Source organism: Pithys albifrons, chromosome 2, assembly GCF_047495875.1.
Source record: "Pithys albifrons albifrons isolate INPA30051 chromosome 2, PitAlb_v1, whole genome shotgun sequence".
Taxonomy (NCBI): domain Eukaryota; kingdom Metazoa; phylum Chordata; class Aves; order Passeriformes; family Thamnophilidae; genus Pithys; species Pithys albifrons.
In genome coordinates this window covers 77,474,046-77,491,487 of record NC_092459.1, presented here as the reverse complement: position 1 = coordinate 77,491,487, position 17,442 = coordinate 77,474,046, and the positions used below count along the sequence as shown (strand labels likewise).

Below are 17,442 nucleotides of genomic sequence, written 5' to 3'. Positions count from 1 at the left end.
AAGGGAGAGACAGTCATTTCTAGAACACAATTCACCTCATCTATTAAGCTGACATTTTCTGCAGGATAGGACCAACCATGAACTAGAAGTGTTTGATTCTCTGCCTTGACTATAATTAGGACTTTAAATAACTTGCTAACCCAACACTGCCTACAGTATGAACACCTAAAATACTTTCAATATCTGAGGAGCTGAACAGTTATGAATTTGTGTACAGAACACTGTACTTTATATTGCATAAGATTCAAACATTCAATAATCCAGTGGGTGTTCTCTAGTGAGCATTCAAAAGCAAGTACTGACTTGGACTTCCAACATGCTTAGGACTTCCAGCATACTTCTGGACTACAAATAAGTGTCCCTGTTAAATCCTGTACTACTGAAATAAAGGTAAATTTGATGACTAAATGAAATGAAAACATCACTTCCTCCTTCAATTCTCAGGAAATCAAAGTGTGTATTCATCATCCTAACTACTCACTCTTTTTCAAAATAAAACAAATAAATGTAACCTAAAACCTACTGAACCTTTCTCTGAGGACACTAAGGATGTGTTCTTAGTGCACACCTTTACAGCTGTTTGGGGCCATTATACCAGCTACTTGGACAGCTTTTGGGTAGAGTATCACTTACTATTCTAATTTATCAGAATCTGACCTTAATGCTTGGGCTCTCTGGCTAGGTCAAAAGAGCAAAATAGCATTGCTATTTTGTTTGGAATTTTTTGATAGCAAAGGTGCCAAAAGCCCTTTAATTTAGAGATCATCTCCTGACTATACCTTTTGTATAATTTTTGTAGCATTGCATTTGCTTAAATAGTAAGATCAGATCCTTACACTAACCTAACCAAAAAGTTTGTTTGCAATTCACAGAAATTACTACTACTACATGGAACGCAGCTTGAAATTCTCAGATCTATAGTAGGGACTGAAGGAGAAATACCAAAGGAATCCTAGTATACAGTTGGAAATGCTCCTATTATATTAAGTTTCAGTCAGATTTGCACACAGATTTCCTCTGGAAAGAAAATGTGTACTTGGAAAGTGTTTGTATTACTTTCTTTTGATGATGTGAAATAGTCTGCAATTAGCATCTGCAAACAATATACTGTACACTAAGGATGCAATTACAGATGTAGTAGAAACTATCACTGTACGTGTGGCATTTTAAGCATCATTTCCATAGTCACTCTATTTTGATAGCCTGTTCACTTTAATGTCACACAGTGCTATCTCCTCCCATTTTCCTTCAAGATGTGTATGAGAATAATTGAGCAATCCTATGTTAACAGTGCTCATATTGCTCTCTATATTGAGCTACCTCTGCAGCCTAGGTTACATCTAAAATTTGAATGCAAATTCTTTCCACTGGGGGACAAATATTTGTGCACAATTAGCACATTTTCCCACAGTAACAAGAAAAAAAAATCTATAACAAACGAACTTAGTGTGAACAAGAAATTACAAAAAATACATTAAGTCCTTATATAATTCTTGTAATGCTTGAAAGTCATACTGGTTATAAAGTATGGATGTGCAATTAATTACTTTAATAGCACTGAAACATATTACTCAAACCATTTCTCTCGATGAAGCTTTGTTTTGAGGCTGACTCCAATCTCTACAACAATCCTAGCTTGCTTGCTCTACCAAAATCTATTTGTTTTATTTATCAGTCCACACTATTTCTCAAAGACAGAATTTATCAACTTATTCTCAGCTCAGAAGTCTGTGTAATGAACACAACTCTTTCAAAGTGTCTAAACTGTGTTTTTTTACTCTGCAAGTTTCTCTTCTCCAGAGAAATCGAAAATTAGTTTTACTAGTTGCATAAAACTGAGCTAACACAGTAATTACTTGATGGGAAAAGGAAAAGATTTACCATTACCTTCAGCAGAAAAGGTTTCTCTGTCTAAAAGTTGAAGACAATCCTACACTGTTAGCACAGCTTTGCCAGTAGCCAGGGCAAATATGAAAATTCTCACACCTTGCAATCTAACTTTAAGAAACAATAGACTTCATTTCCCTTCAGGTAAAAAGCTCTTCAGAGTAACCTGACCTGAAAACAATCATTCTTGATGGCTCTTAATGTCAAGTTTTCAAAATAATTCATCCACTATAGTCAAATGTGTAAAAAAAGCCACTGATACCCAAGAAAATTCCTTCTCTTTACACTGAAGTTTGTTGCAGTGCTAAGCAGTTGTTCTGAAAGTCAAGACAGACATTCAGGTCCTTTTAGGAGTATAAACGTCCTTTAAAATTCAAACCCTTACAGTATACAACACTTGCCTTGAGATCACAAATTTGCTACCACCAATAGTTACTAAATCACAGCAACAGACACCGAGATTATTTCCATTATTTCATAAACATATGAAAAGACAAAAATGCCAGGAAGATTGAATTCCTTTCATTATGCATTATTCAATTTCAGCTTATTTCACTACTATCACTTACTCTGTAAATAAGATACATTCAGGGTTTTCAAATTTCAGTTCTGATCAAGTATTGGGGTTCCCCACCTTGCTAGTTTAATAAAAAGCAGAAAAGCCATTTTCAAATATGAAATGAGAACCAGGATGGAAAAGGTAAATCTTCCTTCCACTAGGCTTTACATTTGGCAAGATGTTTTTAATCTGCTTGATTCTGCACATCTCCTCAGAAACAAAAAGAAAAAGCCAAGGGTTCAAGGAATATCTTAAGCCCATTTAATTTATACTCAGCTTCAACTGCCAGCACATTCCTTAAGTACAGCAAAGATTTTTGAACAAAATCACCAGAAGAATTATAGTAATTCAACAGAAGTACACAAGAACTGGAGTAATGACTTCTAAAATTTTTGTTAGCACATTTTACAGGCTTGAACTGCTTAGAAGTGAATGACTTTAACTTATCCTTTGAATGGTATGAAACTGCTTGCAGCAAGGTTCAGCTACTAATTTGCTCATTAATTTGACATGAAGCTTGTCTCTGGGCTTGGGCTTCAAGGTTTCCAAAGATACATAGACATAACTGAACACACTTGCATTAATATGGTGTGTTCTGTATTGGAAAATGGCTTATGAAGAAATAGCTGTATTAGAATGAGGTATCTGACCTCAATGACCAGGCAGCTGTACAACGGCCAGATTTCTACTGCAGTAATTCAGTATGTCCATCTGCAGTCCACCATAAGACCTCTGGTAACACTCTGGAATTACAGAGGGAGTTAAAAGCTACTTTGCAGGCCAAACTGGGGGTTCAGCTGAGGGCAAATAATTTTATGTGAAACAAAGCCAGCACCAACTCCATCCCCATCAGGCAAGTTGTCTGAATTGCAGAATCAGTCTGTTAGGAAAAGCTTTTAGCCAATGTAACTCGGAATTAAACATTTAACTTTGCTCTCGTGGGAATCTGTTCTTTTTTAAATGGTTTAAGGACATATTTCAATGAAACAGTCTTTCCAAAGTGTAAGATTTTGATGTTACTAAGTTCTCAATTAAAAACAGAACAAAACAAAAACAACAAAAAAAACCAAAATGACAGATCTGGAATACTACATTTTCCAAGAACGGACTATGAACACTTCAGTCAAAAACAAGCCACATCACAGTGTCACTAATAAATTTCTGGTATATAATTTCTCATGCATTGTGAAGTATGAGGCTAGGTGCCTGTATAGTACTGAACATGCTTTTTATAGTTGTTTTTTTCTCTTTACAGCAAAATTATTCATAGGAATAAAACCAGATAATCCAATCAAGATTTCTCAATTCTAATTAAAAAAGGTGGGCAAAATGAGAAGATAACCTGACCATCAGGAAGGCTTTAAAACACCCAAAATCAATTCGTATAAGAATTGACGGTTGTCATAAATACCAGATGCACAGAATATGGATAATGTCATACTGGTACAATTAGCTAAAATTAATACTTAACTACACTTATTGTTTAATAAATACTATAAGCATCTATCTATATATGTCACATGACAGAGATATTTGTGAGTACAGTAGAGAAGGTGTTGAAAAGCCTAAGCCACCATTTACACAATGTACTTACCTACAGAAGTCTCAGACAAGCTCTAACCTGAGTTACTACTTACTATAAAAATGTAATAATTAACTTATTATAAAGATGTAATAATCACAGATTAAAATTCTATCATTTCTGGCTGAAATAAAATGAGACCAGTGCTATACTTATGTTATTGGCCATATTCCAGATGTCTGAGTTTGCCTCCAGTCATGTGTAGCTCAAGCTATGTGTTAAGAAACCAAGGACGACTACTGTGGTCCAAGCTTTCAGAGAGACTTCTAACGTTTTCAATGTGAACAAACAATTCTACACACAATTTTATGACCACTAATTCAAACATATGTAGATGTTAGCAATTACATTGAAGAAAAACATATGTAAATATGTCCCACAGAGGGGAGTTATATCAGATGCCCAAACAAATATGCATGGTATACACAGACACATTAGGAAAAGCCTTAAAAACGCATTCAGCAGAGAACTATGCCTTATTTCCTAAGATCTAAGAAATACTATTTTTTATTCTATAGCAGCTATTCTCAATCATTACATATTTCATGTATTTGAAGCTACATATGGCATCACCCATTATTTATCTGTATTAATTATCTTACTGTCATGCAGTTTAGGACTACAGTGCCTATACTGGAAGAGGCAGGGTGGGTTACAGAATGGAGTTATAACATTAGACAGCAAGGCTCAAAACTGACAGGCAATAATCACACGTTTATATTACACAATGCAGTGATCAAATCCAAAGAGACAAAAGTCCTTGTGGTAACATGAAATTTGGTATGACAATTCACGAATGACCAGATTTTACACAACCATGTATTTGCCTTTTTTTTTTTTTTTTGAGCCATGCAAGTTGAAGGGTCATGAACACACAGGGTGTCAAAACAGACATGTTAGACTCAGTGGCAACATGAAACATTTGGAATCAAGTGAATAAAAGACAGAATCACATACCCATTTTTCCACATCAACTAGCTGTAGAAAGAAAAAGCAAGAAATCAGTAAATCTCTTTCCTTAAATACAGCATATCAAAGTCTATTTTGAAGTTAACATTTCACATTTTCGGAAATGTATCTATCTAGTATGAAAGAAAATATATGAGTAGATATTATTCTCCATACATCTTCTCTTTAAAATGCCAATATCTCACTTTCTATCTTTATTTTGTGGAAAGCTCTTCAAATTCTGGAAGTCCAAAATGTCCATCTAAATGGCAGATAACAGGCAGCAAAGGAAGACTGATGCTGAATTAATTCCACACTGTATTCAGTACCAATCAATCAAAAATGCAGAACACAGTTTCTCACAAATCGTATTTCCATTTCCTCTTGAGTAAACCTCTGGCATAAGTAAACACATTATTCACTCAAAAAGGTTTCATTGCTGTTATTCAAGGTTTGCCATTTTAATGAATGCCCTAAGTATAAATGGTAAAATTAGGGGTACATGTCAGACCCTGACCCTACAATATAAGAGAATATCTTGCATAAGAATAGAGAACAGCACACCAAAATGTCATTCAATATCCCTATGGTGAAAGACAGAATAACTCCAAAAGCTTAAGGTTTTGCATTTAACAAAACTGTTTCAAGGTTCATTAAGGAAACAGATTTTAAACTACTTTCTCTAAAAAGTGTGTGGACTATCTTACAATCTCAGAAAGGATTATCTACTAGAACACATTTCAGCTACTAGAACAGTTTGTATGGCACTACCTATTAAAAACTTAGTTGGCACCATGGTCTTACTGCAGGTACATATTGACCCCTTGTCAGCAGATGCCACATAAAAGTTTAACAATAAACGGACAGTTTAGGGCAAACCATGAGTAATTTTCAAAACCAATAATATTTGGATTCCAACTTTCTTGTGAAATTAGTTCAATAAAAGGCAATGTATTTAGTTCTCATCTGTTAAAATATTTCCATTCAAAGTAATTTTTTCACTTCTTTCACATACTTTTTAAAGAGGAGTTTTATATTTTTATATTGTTCAGTCCTGCTAGCACACAAAATTCTGATTTGCCTCTATTTTTTTAGTAATCTTTACTGTGACTTTTGTTATCAACTAAAGCTGCAGAAATCCCTCCTAAAACACCTAAGTGCTTTAAAAACAGATGCAATATAAGAACAGATTTAATAAGATGTTGATAAATTAGAAAAGTAAGCAATAATTTAAATCTAAAAGCAAACAATACAACTACAATGTCTTAAAAAATGAATAAGGAATAGTCAAGTTAGATTTATGTACAAATATTTATTTTCTTGGTTTACATATATCTTTTGCTTAATTGTCTATGCTCTGAAAATAGCACTGCAAGCAATTTGCCTGTGTGACAAGGCCAGAAAGAGGTGAATTGATTCATGCTTTATTGCCCTGCTTTGATAAGTGCTTGCTGTCCCAAAACATAAATGAACCGGGCAGTATAGATATAAAAAATCCACTCAAAGCTCAACATACATTATCAGTTCTACAATTAATTGCCTTATAATTGCTGAGTTGTCTACTTACTTATTTCAATAAACACTAGTTAGGTTCACGAGTCAAGTGCAATATTTGCCAAGTATTTTTAAACTGTACACACAAATTCTGCATTGGTATAGTCATCTTTTAATAGAATTGCCAGGCTTTGGCATATGCCAAAGGCACCTTTATTCAGCAGCCTCTCAGGACTAGTACTTGAATGGTGCATGTACACTTGTCAAACTGTACAGTTTGACACCTGCACAACAGTCATACAGGAAAGACTATGGATGCATCCAAAGAGATCTGCTTCTGAAAGCCTGGCACAATAAAATCTTGCATTTTTAATTACAGCCATATTCTACAGGTCTTCTGCTGTGAGCCTCTTCAGAGCACTCCCAGATTCAGTGGGTTCTCTTTTCATCTTTGGGAGAGCTCACTTAGTGTCTGAAGTCACAAGAAGGTGTTTCTTTCTTACAGACCACTTTGTCCCAAGTTCTAAAACATGGCTGTGCAACATGCGGAGATAAATTTTTTGGTTTGTTTTTACCTATTCTGGAAGACTTATGACCTTCTAGACATTTAGTATCCCATTTGGGAGTGAAAAAAGGCATAAGCATGACCTAATAATGTATTTGCTCATCTAGAAATTCCTGGTAATACAGATTAGGTAAAGCTAAAAGTAAACAAGATTACTCATATGCAAGAGGAACTGCCCTAATGTAGACAAAATAAATGTAAAGCTCACATAAACAGAAATGAAAAGAAACAAAGGAATACTCAGCCTAGTGTTTGTATCTAAGATCTAACCTATGATTCAGATAACAAGCAAGCAGATACTTCACAGCACACGTATACACAGATTCTGTTTCACACTGAGACCTCCATTTTTTGTCTACCTTCAAGACTAGAAGCCATAGAAACCCTTTTTCCCATGGACTTCTCTATATGCATACAAATTTAGGAAACATTAAAATTCAAATTTCCTGTTGCTACATATGCATTAGTCATTAATCCAGAGGAAGAACTGAAGAAAAATGAAAAGCCTAACAAAACAAGACAAACCACCAAAAAAAAAAAACCCCAGAACCCCCATATACACAGAGGAAATAAACAGGAAAAAAAACCACAAACAAACAAATTCTAATATTCTCTTCTATCAGACCACATTGTGTCACCTCCCTTTTTTGGAGTGTTTAATGCTCTTCAGATTTAGAATCACCTGTTCTTACCACAAATTATTAAAGTTAGGTTTTGCAGAGCTGTTCACCTGTTAGGAAGTGCAGATCTTCCAACTGGTCTAGGAAATGTACAATTCAAGAAGGGTTGGGGGGATGGCAGGCAGGGACTGGCCATCACTTTGTTAAGTTCCCCCTCACTGTGACATCTTACACTGGAAAGTGCTTCATTTCTATCATATATTATGTGCAACACAGTCTGAAAGAATAGTACAATCATTTATATTATAAAGCACAATAAATTCTGCATTGCCACAATATATCTAAATCCCTAGAATTCAATAACTATTCTTCTTCTGCCTAATTTTCTCTCCTGATCATTAAGTAAAGTTGTTTGGAAAAATAAAATGCTTAGGTATGTACATACTGATTTTTATCTTTATCCAAAGACTACCTGGATTTCTAACATTTCCTCCAGTATAGGACAGAGAATCCAAACTAAAACATAGATACCTCAAAGATAATATGCTACTTAGAAATATTCTTTCATCATGTACTTGGGTACTTGAAGACTTTCTCAGAGAGAAAAAAAAAAAGAACATGACCCTATCTAACACTAGATATGAAAATTTAGTGGGGTCATTGCCATATGACACTTCTGAATACAGATATTTGTTATCTTGCCATGAGAACATCAGAATTAGCAAAGAGATGAAGGATATCATGTCGCAAGAATATACCTAGTGATTGTGAACTACTTATACTCCGCTAACCATTTTACAGAAAGTTATGATCTTGAACTTAAAAGAATTATTTCACTGCCTACTGCTAGCAAGTAGCCATCAACACGACTACTTCGATGAGTAGAAAAGATGACACTTCAAACTAGAGAGTAGTGTTTTATGGATAACAAAATGGTATAGCACCTAGGTATGTGGCTGTCTAAAAAATACAGGAAAAGGATTCAAAGTTTTATTGTAATAATCAAGCAATAGATCAAAGAAGGCATTAATAATTACAAAATAATTTCTCCTCTTGAACTAGAAGAGAGCCCTGTACTACAGAGTCTTAATACTTCCCTTAGAATCTTATATAGCTCTAGTAAGCAGTTCTCAAAGAGAAACATACTGCCACCACGTAATAATTTACTGCTATGCCAATCCAGAAACTTCAGGAATCTGCACTTGCTGACTTCTCTTCAGAGGCACATCAGAACTCCAATCTGTTCAGTCACGCTTTCATTTAATCCAAACTGGAAAGGTGATTTTTTTTCACCTTTTTTGTCCTCTGAGCACTGCAGATATCCAGCATTACATTAACCAGACATAAAAGCCAGTTAAAAAGAGAAGGAATGTGGTTCTGTTATCCCTGTCTTCTCTTGCCATAAGGAGCCATGAATTAAATTAAGAGAAATGGAGGAACCTCTTTACCATTATGAGAAGTCATTCACAAACTCACTTTTTAAATCTTCACATAAAGCAAGCTCAGAGAGCATGTGCTGAATATCCATTAATTACCAGTGCACAAAGCTGCCAAGTAAGCTACTTTAAGCTATGAAAACCTCCCATTCCTAATTCTGGCTTCTGTATTCTCTTTTCTTTCATCTGCTTGAGTAGCACATAAGAACACTAAGGAATTTTATTCCACACAGTACAGGAAAATCATAGCTGACTATGGCTAATCACAATCTCTACAAATATTTATGAAAACTCCGTATTTATAATATACAACCATTACCCACAGATGGGATTGTGAGCTGAAATCTCAATGAGGAAATGTATTCCCACTAGTGGATGCTCTATCTTCCCTTGCAGTTATACTTATTTTTCTGAATGGAAGAAGGAAACTCTTATTAGAAAAATCAGATTTTTTTTTCCATTTCTCAGTTACGCAAACTGAGAACGTATAGCAAAACCCTTGTCTAAAACTTTAATAGAGACAAGCAAGGTAAGAATAACCAAAATTGAACCAGATAGATTCCAAATTTAATTGTATTTTTTATTTCTGTTATAATACATGATTAATTTCTTAGACTCTCTAACTTCCTGAATTCAATACTCAATAAGTTAATTGATGCTATGTCTTCTCTTCCATCCAAGGGCTGTCTTCCACTGCAGACTTCTGTCTTCAAGATGCTTCAAGAGCTGTGCTTTCATGTTTATTTGGTTTAACTCCTTCTCTGTATGCAACTTAGATCATAAAACATAACTGAGAAGAAACAAATTAATTTCTCTTCCCCCAAAGTTAGTTTTTACTGACTATTACCCTAAAAAGAAAACTGAGCATATGAGCATTCCAAGGGCTATGGAATGGTAAGACTGGAAAAATGCCTGCTGCTATATACCTCCAAAATATGAAACTTGTCTAGGATAATAAAAATGTTTACTTTTATGCCATACATCCTCATACATCCTCATTCCAAATACAGCACACACAAAAGAAGAGCCCATATGCCAGGTTAGAAATACTTGCTTGTCACAATTCTGGGATTTTAAATAGGTAATGATTTTGATCCTGTCCTTCCTTCTCCCTGAGGATAAGCAGAATGCAAAAATACTGTGCCTGCCCTTCTTGATCTTTTCCAGTACTTGCATTTGATCAAAGTACAGTTGATCAAAGCCAACTCTTACTCTTTCAGTGCTGTACTTGAAATGGCCTGCTAACAATCACTTCTGATGCTAAATAAGGTGCACTCAAGAGAAAATGACAGTACCTGTTTGCCTGCAAAAGTTCAATGCTTTTTTTTCTCCCACTGTTTTATTTCCTGTCCTCCCTTTAGCAGTGAACCGTCTCTAAAAGAGCTGTAGGTAGTCAGTATTTTAAGTAGAATAAGCCTCTAAACTACCTCACCTTTTCATAAAGCTTTCCACTGGTAGCAAGTAAGTCCATCTGCCCAATAGGAAAGCCCCCACTGCATTAAATAATGAGTTTCTCTTCTTCCTCTCCTTTCTCTCACTTTCTCTCTTTGCATCAAGAAACATTTAGCTTATATAAATTTCAACTTTGGTAGGGCAGACCTTACCATAAGTACAGTCTAATATTTTTGGACATAACTCCATCCCTCTTTATAACACATCATCATCTGGTAAAGACTTATTTAAAAAATTTCTTAAGAAAATTACTGGGTTTATATTTTGTTATTTTACTGAGCTACGTGTGGCACCTGCAGACAACCTCTAGACTAATGAAAATGCTCAAAGTACAGAAATAGGAAGCTATAATTTGGGCTTTTTGTTCAAAAGTCTGATTAAGAAAACTTTCTGGTCAGTGCTAGGAAACTAAAAGAGCTCTGGTTTGTTACACCAAGAGACCTCTGGTTCATTTCTGACTCTCCCCTCCTACACGTGGAGGTTCTGCTCACAAACCTAAAAACCTTTTCAGCCCATCATAGTCACAGTTGCCGTTACCTTTCAAACATGTTATTAACTAGGCTACTGTAGTGTGAATCAGAGAGCTTAAATTGTCAAGAGTGCATTTAACTGCCAATCTTCATACTTTTTTTAAGGAAGTACCTCAATAACTTGACTTATTCATTAACACACGAAACACTTCTTAAAAGAAATGGGAGGTGTTATTTCTCCATTGGTATGAGGGATGAAATTACTTTCCCCCTCCTCCCATGCTGAGAAAATTACAGAGCTGCCAGCTCTCTTGTGTTATCTTGCTGCTTACTAATACAAAGTAATTAATGAATTCAGAGTTTCGCAGTTGGAGATAGGTGATTTGAATATTTAAAAATCCACCAGCTACAGTTGCATTCCTGTTCCAAAATGGCTCCACTCTGTCCCCACAGCACAGGACAGCTTTTTAGCTCTGTGAGGAAACACATATTTTTCCTATCCCTTAAGCAAAGAAGGACAATTGTACATGCCAGACACTTGCATGTGATAATTTCTTCACACAGTCCTTAAAAGGAAAACAGCTACACTTTGATCCCGTCAGCAAAGACCATCCCACACATGAAATTAGACAGCAGTTTGCTGGTCAGTGGCACAGAAAGCAGATTTTATTACCAGGCACCAGAAGAGTGATTAATCAGCCATGACTGGATGATTAGATGGGAGTTAATAAGCTCATCATGCAATTTAGCTGGTACACTGCCTAACTGATGGGTATCTGCAGACAGCATTGTCCTGAAAAATGAAGTTGTCAAATATTGGAGTAGAGGTTGCAAAATTAAATTTTTTCATATTACAGAAAGAGTTTAGCTTGGAATTCAAATACAACGTGTGCAACCAAATGCTTTCATTCTCTTAACAAGGTCTGACATGGATTTATGAGTGCACAAGTCTGAAAAAAACTCATAGTATTAATTCCAGTGCTTTACCACGGCACTACTGAGACATTTAAACAAAAGATATTTGTTTCATGGCTATTTTCTCATGTTGTCCATGAATTATTTCTGTCTCTATTTCAGTGCTGCTCTAATTTAACTGGATTGGGGTGGGGACGTGAGGTAAAGACTGTGACATTTGGAAGAAAATAAGGACATTCTGGAAGTAATGTTATTAAGGAAGGAAAGTCAGATATTAGCATTAGTAACCAAGCTGCATACTGGTCAATCAGTTCAGCTCCAAAGTTAAAATCTCCTGAGTAAGAGGAATGAGACAACAATGTATAGAAACAAGCAGTCTCACAAGATGGGGGAAAACATGCAGCAGAACAAAAAATAATAGCATAAATTAAGGAAATAAAATCTATCAAAAGAAAAAAATCATTAAAAAACATATTAAAAAAAAGTTATAATAATGCAAAAGAAACAGATGCACATGTCCTTTACTGTTGTACTCTGAAATCAGTACAAAGAATCAGTGTCAGTATTATATTAGAAAGCTAATTAATTCAAAAGCAGTCTATTTATTTGGTTATGCCAAGCTGCAAAACAAATGAAACCTTTAGCTGAGCATGTCCTCACAGACCAAGGTCTTCACTTAGACATGACTGAATGTTGTGTGTTTGCATCACTTTCACAGCATCATTTTCAAGAAGCTCTTTCCAGATCTCAACTACAGTAGCATTCCTGCATATATGGCTCTCTCAGCCTTCTTGATTAGTCTAATCTTATCCTCAGTTTGAACTGATCTAATAGGCCAAAACAAAAACAGCAAACTGATGCAAATGAAAAATCCACCCAGAATTAGGAAGGAAAAGTAATGAAATTTCCACTTGTGAAATGCAGTTACACTATAAAAAGGAGATGGCTATGAGCTAAATATTCGTAACTGCTTTAAATACAAGCAGAATAAGCATGCAATAAAGAAATTAGAAAATGCTTCCTACTGTATTATATTTAAATTAACAACTAAATTTGTAGCCTTCAAACCCTCAGGAGATTTCCATTTCAAATTACATGGAAAGTCTGTAAACATTATCCTGTCCTATCCACAAAAGGTTTCAGAGAGTGGCCTGTGGTATAAGACATTGTGAATAAGATTATCAATGCCAGAAAGAAAAAAATAGAGAGCAAGAGAAAGAAAAATGTAAAAAAAGTCACAAATGCTTTCCTAAATGCTTTAGCACATTAACAAGGCAATTTTTGTACTTCACTGATAAACTATATCAAGCAGAAATGATCAATTTTTACTGTGAAGATCAGCATATCAGTTTATTTCATTAATCCCTGGTTAAGCTTTTACATGCCTTAAAGATATCTCTGTGTTAAGGCATTATTTTTCTTTACTGTTTTATATCAAACCAATTAAACCTTGAAATCATTTATGAAAGTGATAAGAATTTCATTGTGAAAAACAGGAAAAGAAATCTCAGCAGAAAGTCTATTGCATACTCTTTCTCCTCTCAGCTTATGCCATGGCATACATGAGTTGAGAAAGGACTCAGCAAGCTGTCTAGGTTCAGATATCTAAACTACAGAAAGGCTAACCAGTGTGCAGTCTTGAAATCAAGCAAGTCCATGTTTTAACTGTTATTTCTACACAAGGTCTTGGATCCCTAAAAAAGTTTTATCTTATATTTTGCATCTTCTTGGAATACTCGGAGTCACAAGCATTGGAGTCTTGTTACTTCTTGCAGTAATAGCAAGAAAGAGTACAGAAAGAGAATTGTGGTCTTTGTTCTGGACAGAGGTAAATGCTGGCTGCCTAATATGTTCCTCTGAAGATCTCCAAAACCACCAACAAATTGTTTCTTTAAGACAAAGGTTTTGTATTTCACAAAGCAATATACCTAAAAAGTAGTGGCACAAAGCAGAAGAAAGAGAATAAGCAACCTCAGCTGAAATTCTTGCAACAGCCAAAGGATTTTATCAGTTAGTGACATTATTACAATCTGGGCACACACACAAGTTCTTCTGAAGAAGCAGAGCAATACCCACTAGATAGATTGTAAGTTAACAAACACCACCTGGAAATGAAATTTTACAAAAAGACCAAAATGCATGTAATAACCAATTAACTAGAATAGTCTAGGGTGGTCCCGTGGTGTAATGGAGAGCACTCTAGACTCTGAATCCCAAGGACCTGAGTTCGAGTCTCAGTGGGGACCGTCCCCTGGCAGTTTAATGCCTCCCTGCCATCCCATCCCGTCAGATCTTGGATGCTCAGCAGGGTCAGCCCCGGTTAGTACCGGGTGCTGTGACAGTCCTGAGGACTTCACTGTCATTGTCCAAGCTCCCTCGGTCATGTCAGATGGACCTTAGGACTTAAACAGTGGGGCCAGTTCTGCACACGCTGTGCCTCACCTAAAAAATCCACTGCGGAGGCTGGAAGGGCACACCCACATGGGGAGAGCCCTGCCCAAATCTGTGTTCGCAAAGTTTAGCCATACATACAGAATAGTCTGTTGCTAAATGACCTACATATACATTCGACTATGTGAATTTACCACATTAAATAATCACCACTACGAAAAACAGGATTTCCAAATTTGTACTTTTCTTTCTGCTCGTTATGTACCATTATCTTCTGTGACTCATCCCAGTATTTTTTTAAATAGAAACTTCTTTCAAAAAAAGTAAGTGTTCTGCATATTTATCAACAGACTGTCAGCTACCAAAGGCTGTTTCAGGAGTGCAAGCTGCACATACCACTGTAATTACAAGCACATTCCACACCATCAGCAGTATCTGCCGAAACAAGAATTACAAAAATCATATACAATAATACAGGACTTCATAAACTGAATAAATTAGGTCTAAAGCTGATGACAACACCCAACATACTTAGAACACAAGTTTACTGGTTGCAGCCTGACTGCCCTCTGTTCTTGTCAAGTTACTTTTTTTGGCTCTGCCTATTTAAAAGTACATTATTTCCATAAAGAAAACCAAGACATGAACTTTCATTACTATGACATGAAAAAGGAAACCAAAGCCCTATCTATTTATGCACAGATGGAATGACAATTATTTGGAAGACTAAAGAGCAAGTAACAGTCTAACCAACAAATGCAGGAAAGGGCTGTAGCCCAGGCAGAAAGAAGATACTTCTAGAGAAAGAGAGGGCAATCTTAACAGCTCAGCAACCATCACATTTTTATCAAAATCACGTTTATGGTTCAAGATCAAAAACCTTAAAACAGCAATTAATGAGAGAATAATAACTCCCCCTTTTCCCTTTCCAGGTTGATAACACTCTAAAAGCACAGGTTTCAATTTTCATTTGAAAAATTAAGGACAGATGCATACAAAGAATTCAGGAAGAGTCAAAAAGAGCATACTCCCTCTTTTTTAACCTAAATGTGTATGTGTGTGTATATATATATATATGTATGTATATTTAACAGGCATGCTTTTGAAGGGGAAGAAATCAATCCAGACTGCCTGCAGGAACACAGCAGGAGCCCTTACTGCAGCTGAGATCTTGCAAACACTCCAAAATGGAGCCTGCTGATGTGGGACCCGCTACTCATCACAGAGGCAAGAGGTGGCTAAGCAGGCTGGCTGCATAGGCTGCTGTGGGCAGGGGGCAGCTCCCTTCCCTGCCCTGGAGCCTGCAGTCCTGACCTACCCTGGCAGGAACAAGGTTCTGGTCATAGAGTGTCCAGTCAAATGCTCAAAACTGAAGCCTAAGTTTAGGAAAAGGTGAGCAATCTTGATGCACACAGAGGCAAGTTCATGGTCTATAGGTGGATGATCCGACCATTCAAAAAGGCAAATAGTGCCCATGTTAAGAGCAGAGGTTCACAGCCTCTGCTATGCTCAGGTCCCAGACTCAGCTGCAATAAGGCACCTGGAGCCCATGGACAAAATCTCATCTCTGCAAACAGAGCTGCTCTTTGTTCTCAGCCTCTCTTTGTTCACTTAACACCACTGGTCCTAAACCCCTTCATTTCTTTCACTTTCCTTCCCCATATCCCAAACTCAAGAGTTGTTGCCATCCTCACAAGTAAATAAAAAATGGTAATTCTCTATAAGAGAGAAACAAATCTCAATGTTAACTTTAGACCTGAAATAGTGTGGCGCTCACACTACAGTCGTACTTAAATACTTTAAAATGTCCAATACACTGCTTTGAAGGCTTTGATTTTATGCTAATTATGGAAACAAACCATTTGATGACTCTCCAGCACAACATTCCAAAATGAGAAACCTTCTCCATGAGGCAACAACACCAGAAACCTTCTCTGTAAATCAACTCTCCCACAGCCACTGAGGAAGAGCTGGGCATCAAGAGAAATCATTTCTTCACAGACAAATCGTTGTTTCAAAGATAGGTGTAAAATGACAGCTGTTCTCACCAGACCTATTATTTATGGTAAGATATTGTAGATTTGCTCAGTGATGTAGATCCCATGGAATTAAATTTCTTATTGCCACAGGGAGATGCAAGTACATACGTGCAGATGAATCCTCATGCTTGTTAAATGCCATCTTGATGCCCAATCCTGTCAGATCTCAGAGGCTAAGCAGGGTCAGCCCTGGTTAGTACTTAGATGGGAGACCTCCTGGGAATACCAAGGGCTGTAGGTTCTAGTCCTCAGGACTTCACTGTCACCGTCCAAGCTCGCTCAGCTGTGGCAGATGAATCTTAGGAGTTAAAGGGTGGGGCCAGTTCCACGCACGCTGTACCTCACTTAAAAAATCCACACACCCATGTGGGGAGACCCCTTCCCACATCTTCATTCATGAAGCCCAGCCATGATGATGAGTACCTATCCAGATGTGTTCATCAACAGCTATCAGGAAATCATGCATGTTTATCACCAGCTCTGACAAGACACTAGCAACGCAGCACCAAGAGGAACCCTGCCCCCCTCCAAACTCAATTCCTCCCCATTTCCGGTTCAGGAGAGGCATCCAGTCTGTTCAGTCCTACTCAGTCTCATGATGCTAGTTCGATCTCTTCTTTTAAATGCTACCCTTGTTGCTGTTGTTCAAGCATTACTCCTTTGGGAAGGACCATTTCCATCGAAACTTGAACAATATGGAAATCTATGAAGCATATAGAGCATCATTAGCACCAAAAGCACCCCAAGGTGCTGAACCCTGCAAGATAAACAGAGTTAGAAAAAAAATTGAATTAAGAAAATCTTGACTAATTTTGAGAATTAGAGGGGGTTGTTGTTTCTTCCAATTAACGTAGAAGGTATTGGTAACTCCTGGAGGATCAGCACATTGAACACATTTCAAGAGGAAGAATCCCCGGTGTTATCTTCCAACTCCAGCTGCTGAGGTCCTATGGAGCTGCCTGATAGGAGACTCCTTTCTTAGTCCTACAGACACAATTAGCATTTTCCACACTCCCAGCCTCTATAGCAATGTTATGTATTTTCTATATTGATATTTTCCACTAGTCAACTAAATATTCCTTCC

At 36.6% G+C, this 17,442-nt stretch overlaps 1 protein-coding gene across 1 annotated transcript in view; it reads right to left on the bottom strand.

The window, feature by feature from the left end:
* The window catches only part of RYR2 (ryanodine receptor 2), a 371,658-nt gene that overhangs the window by 258,872 nt on the left and 95,344 nt on the right, over positions 1–17,442 (bottom strand). Inside the window, exon 4 of the mRNA XM_071581075.1 lies at positions 4,986–5,006. Within this exon, the coding sequence (XP_071437176.1) occupies positions 4,986–5,006 (21 nt within the window). The remainder of the gene's footprint in view (positions 1–4,985; positions 5,007–17,442) is intronic.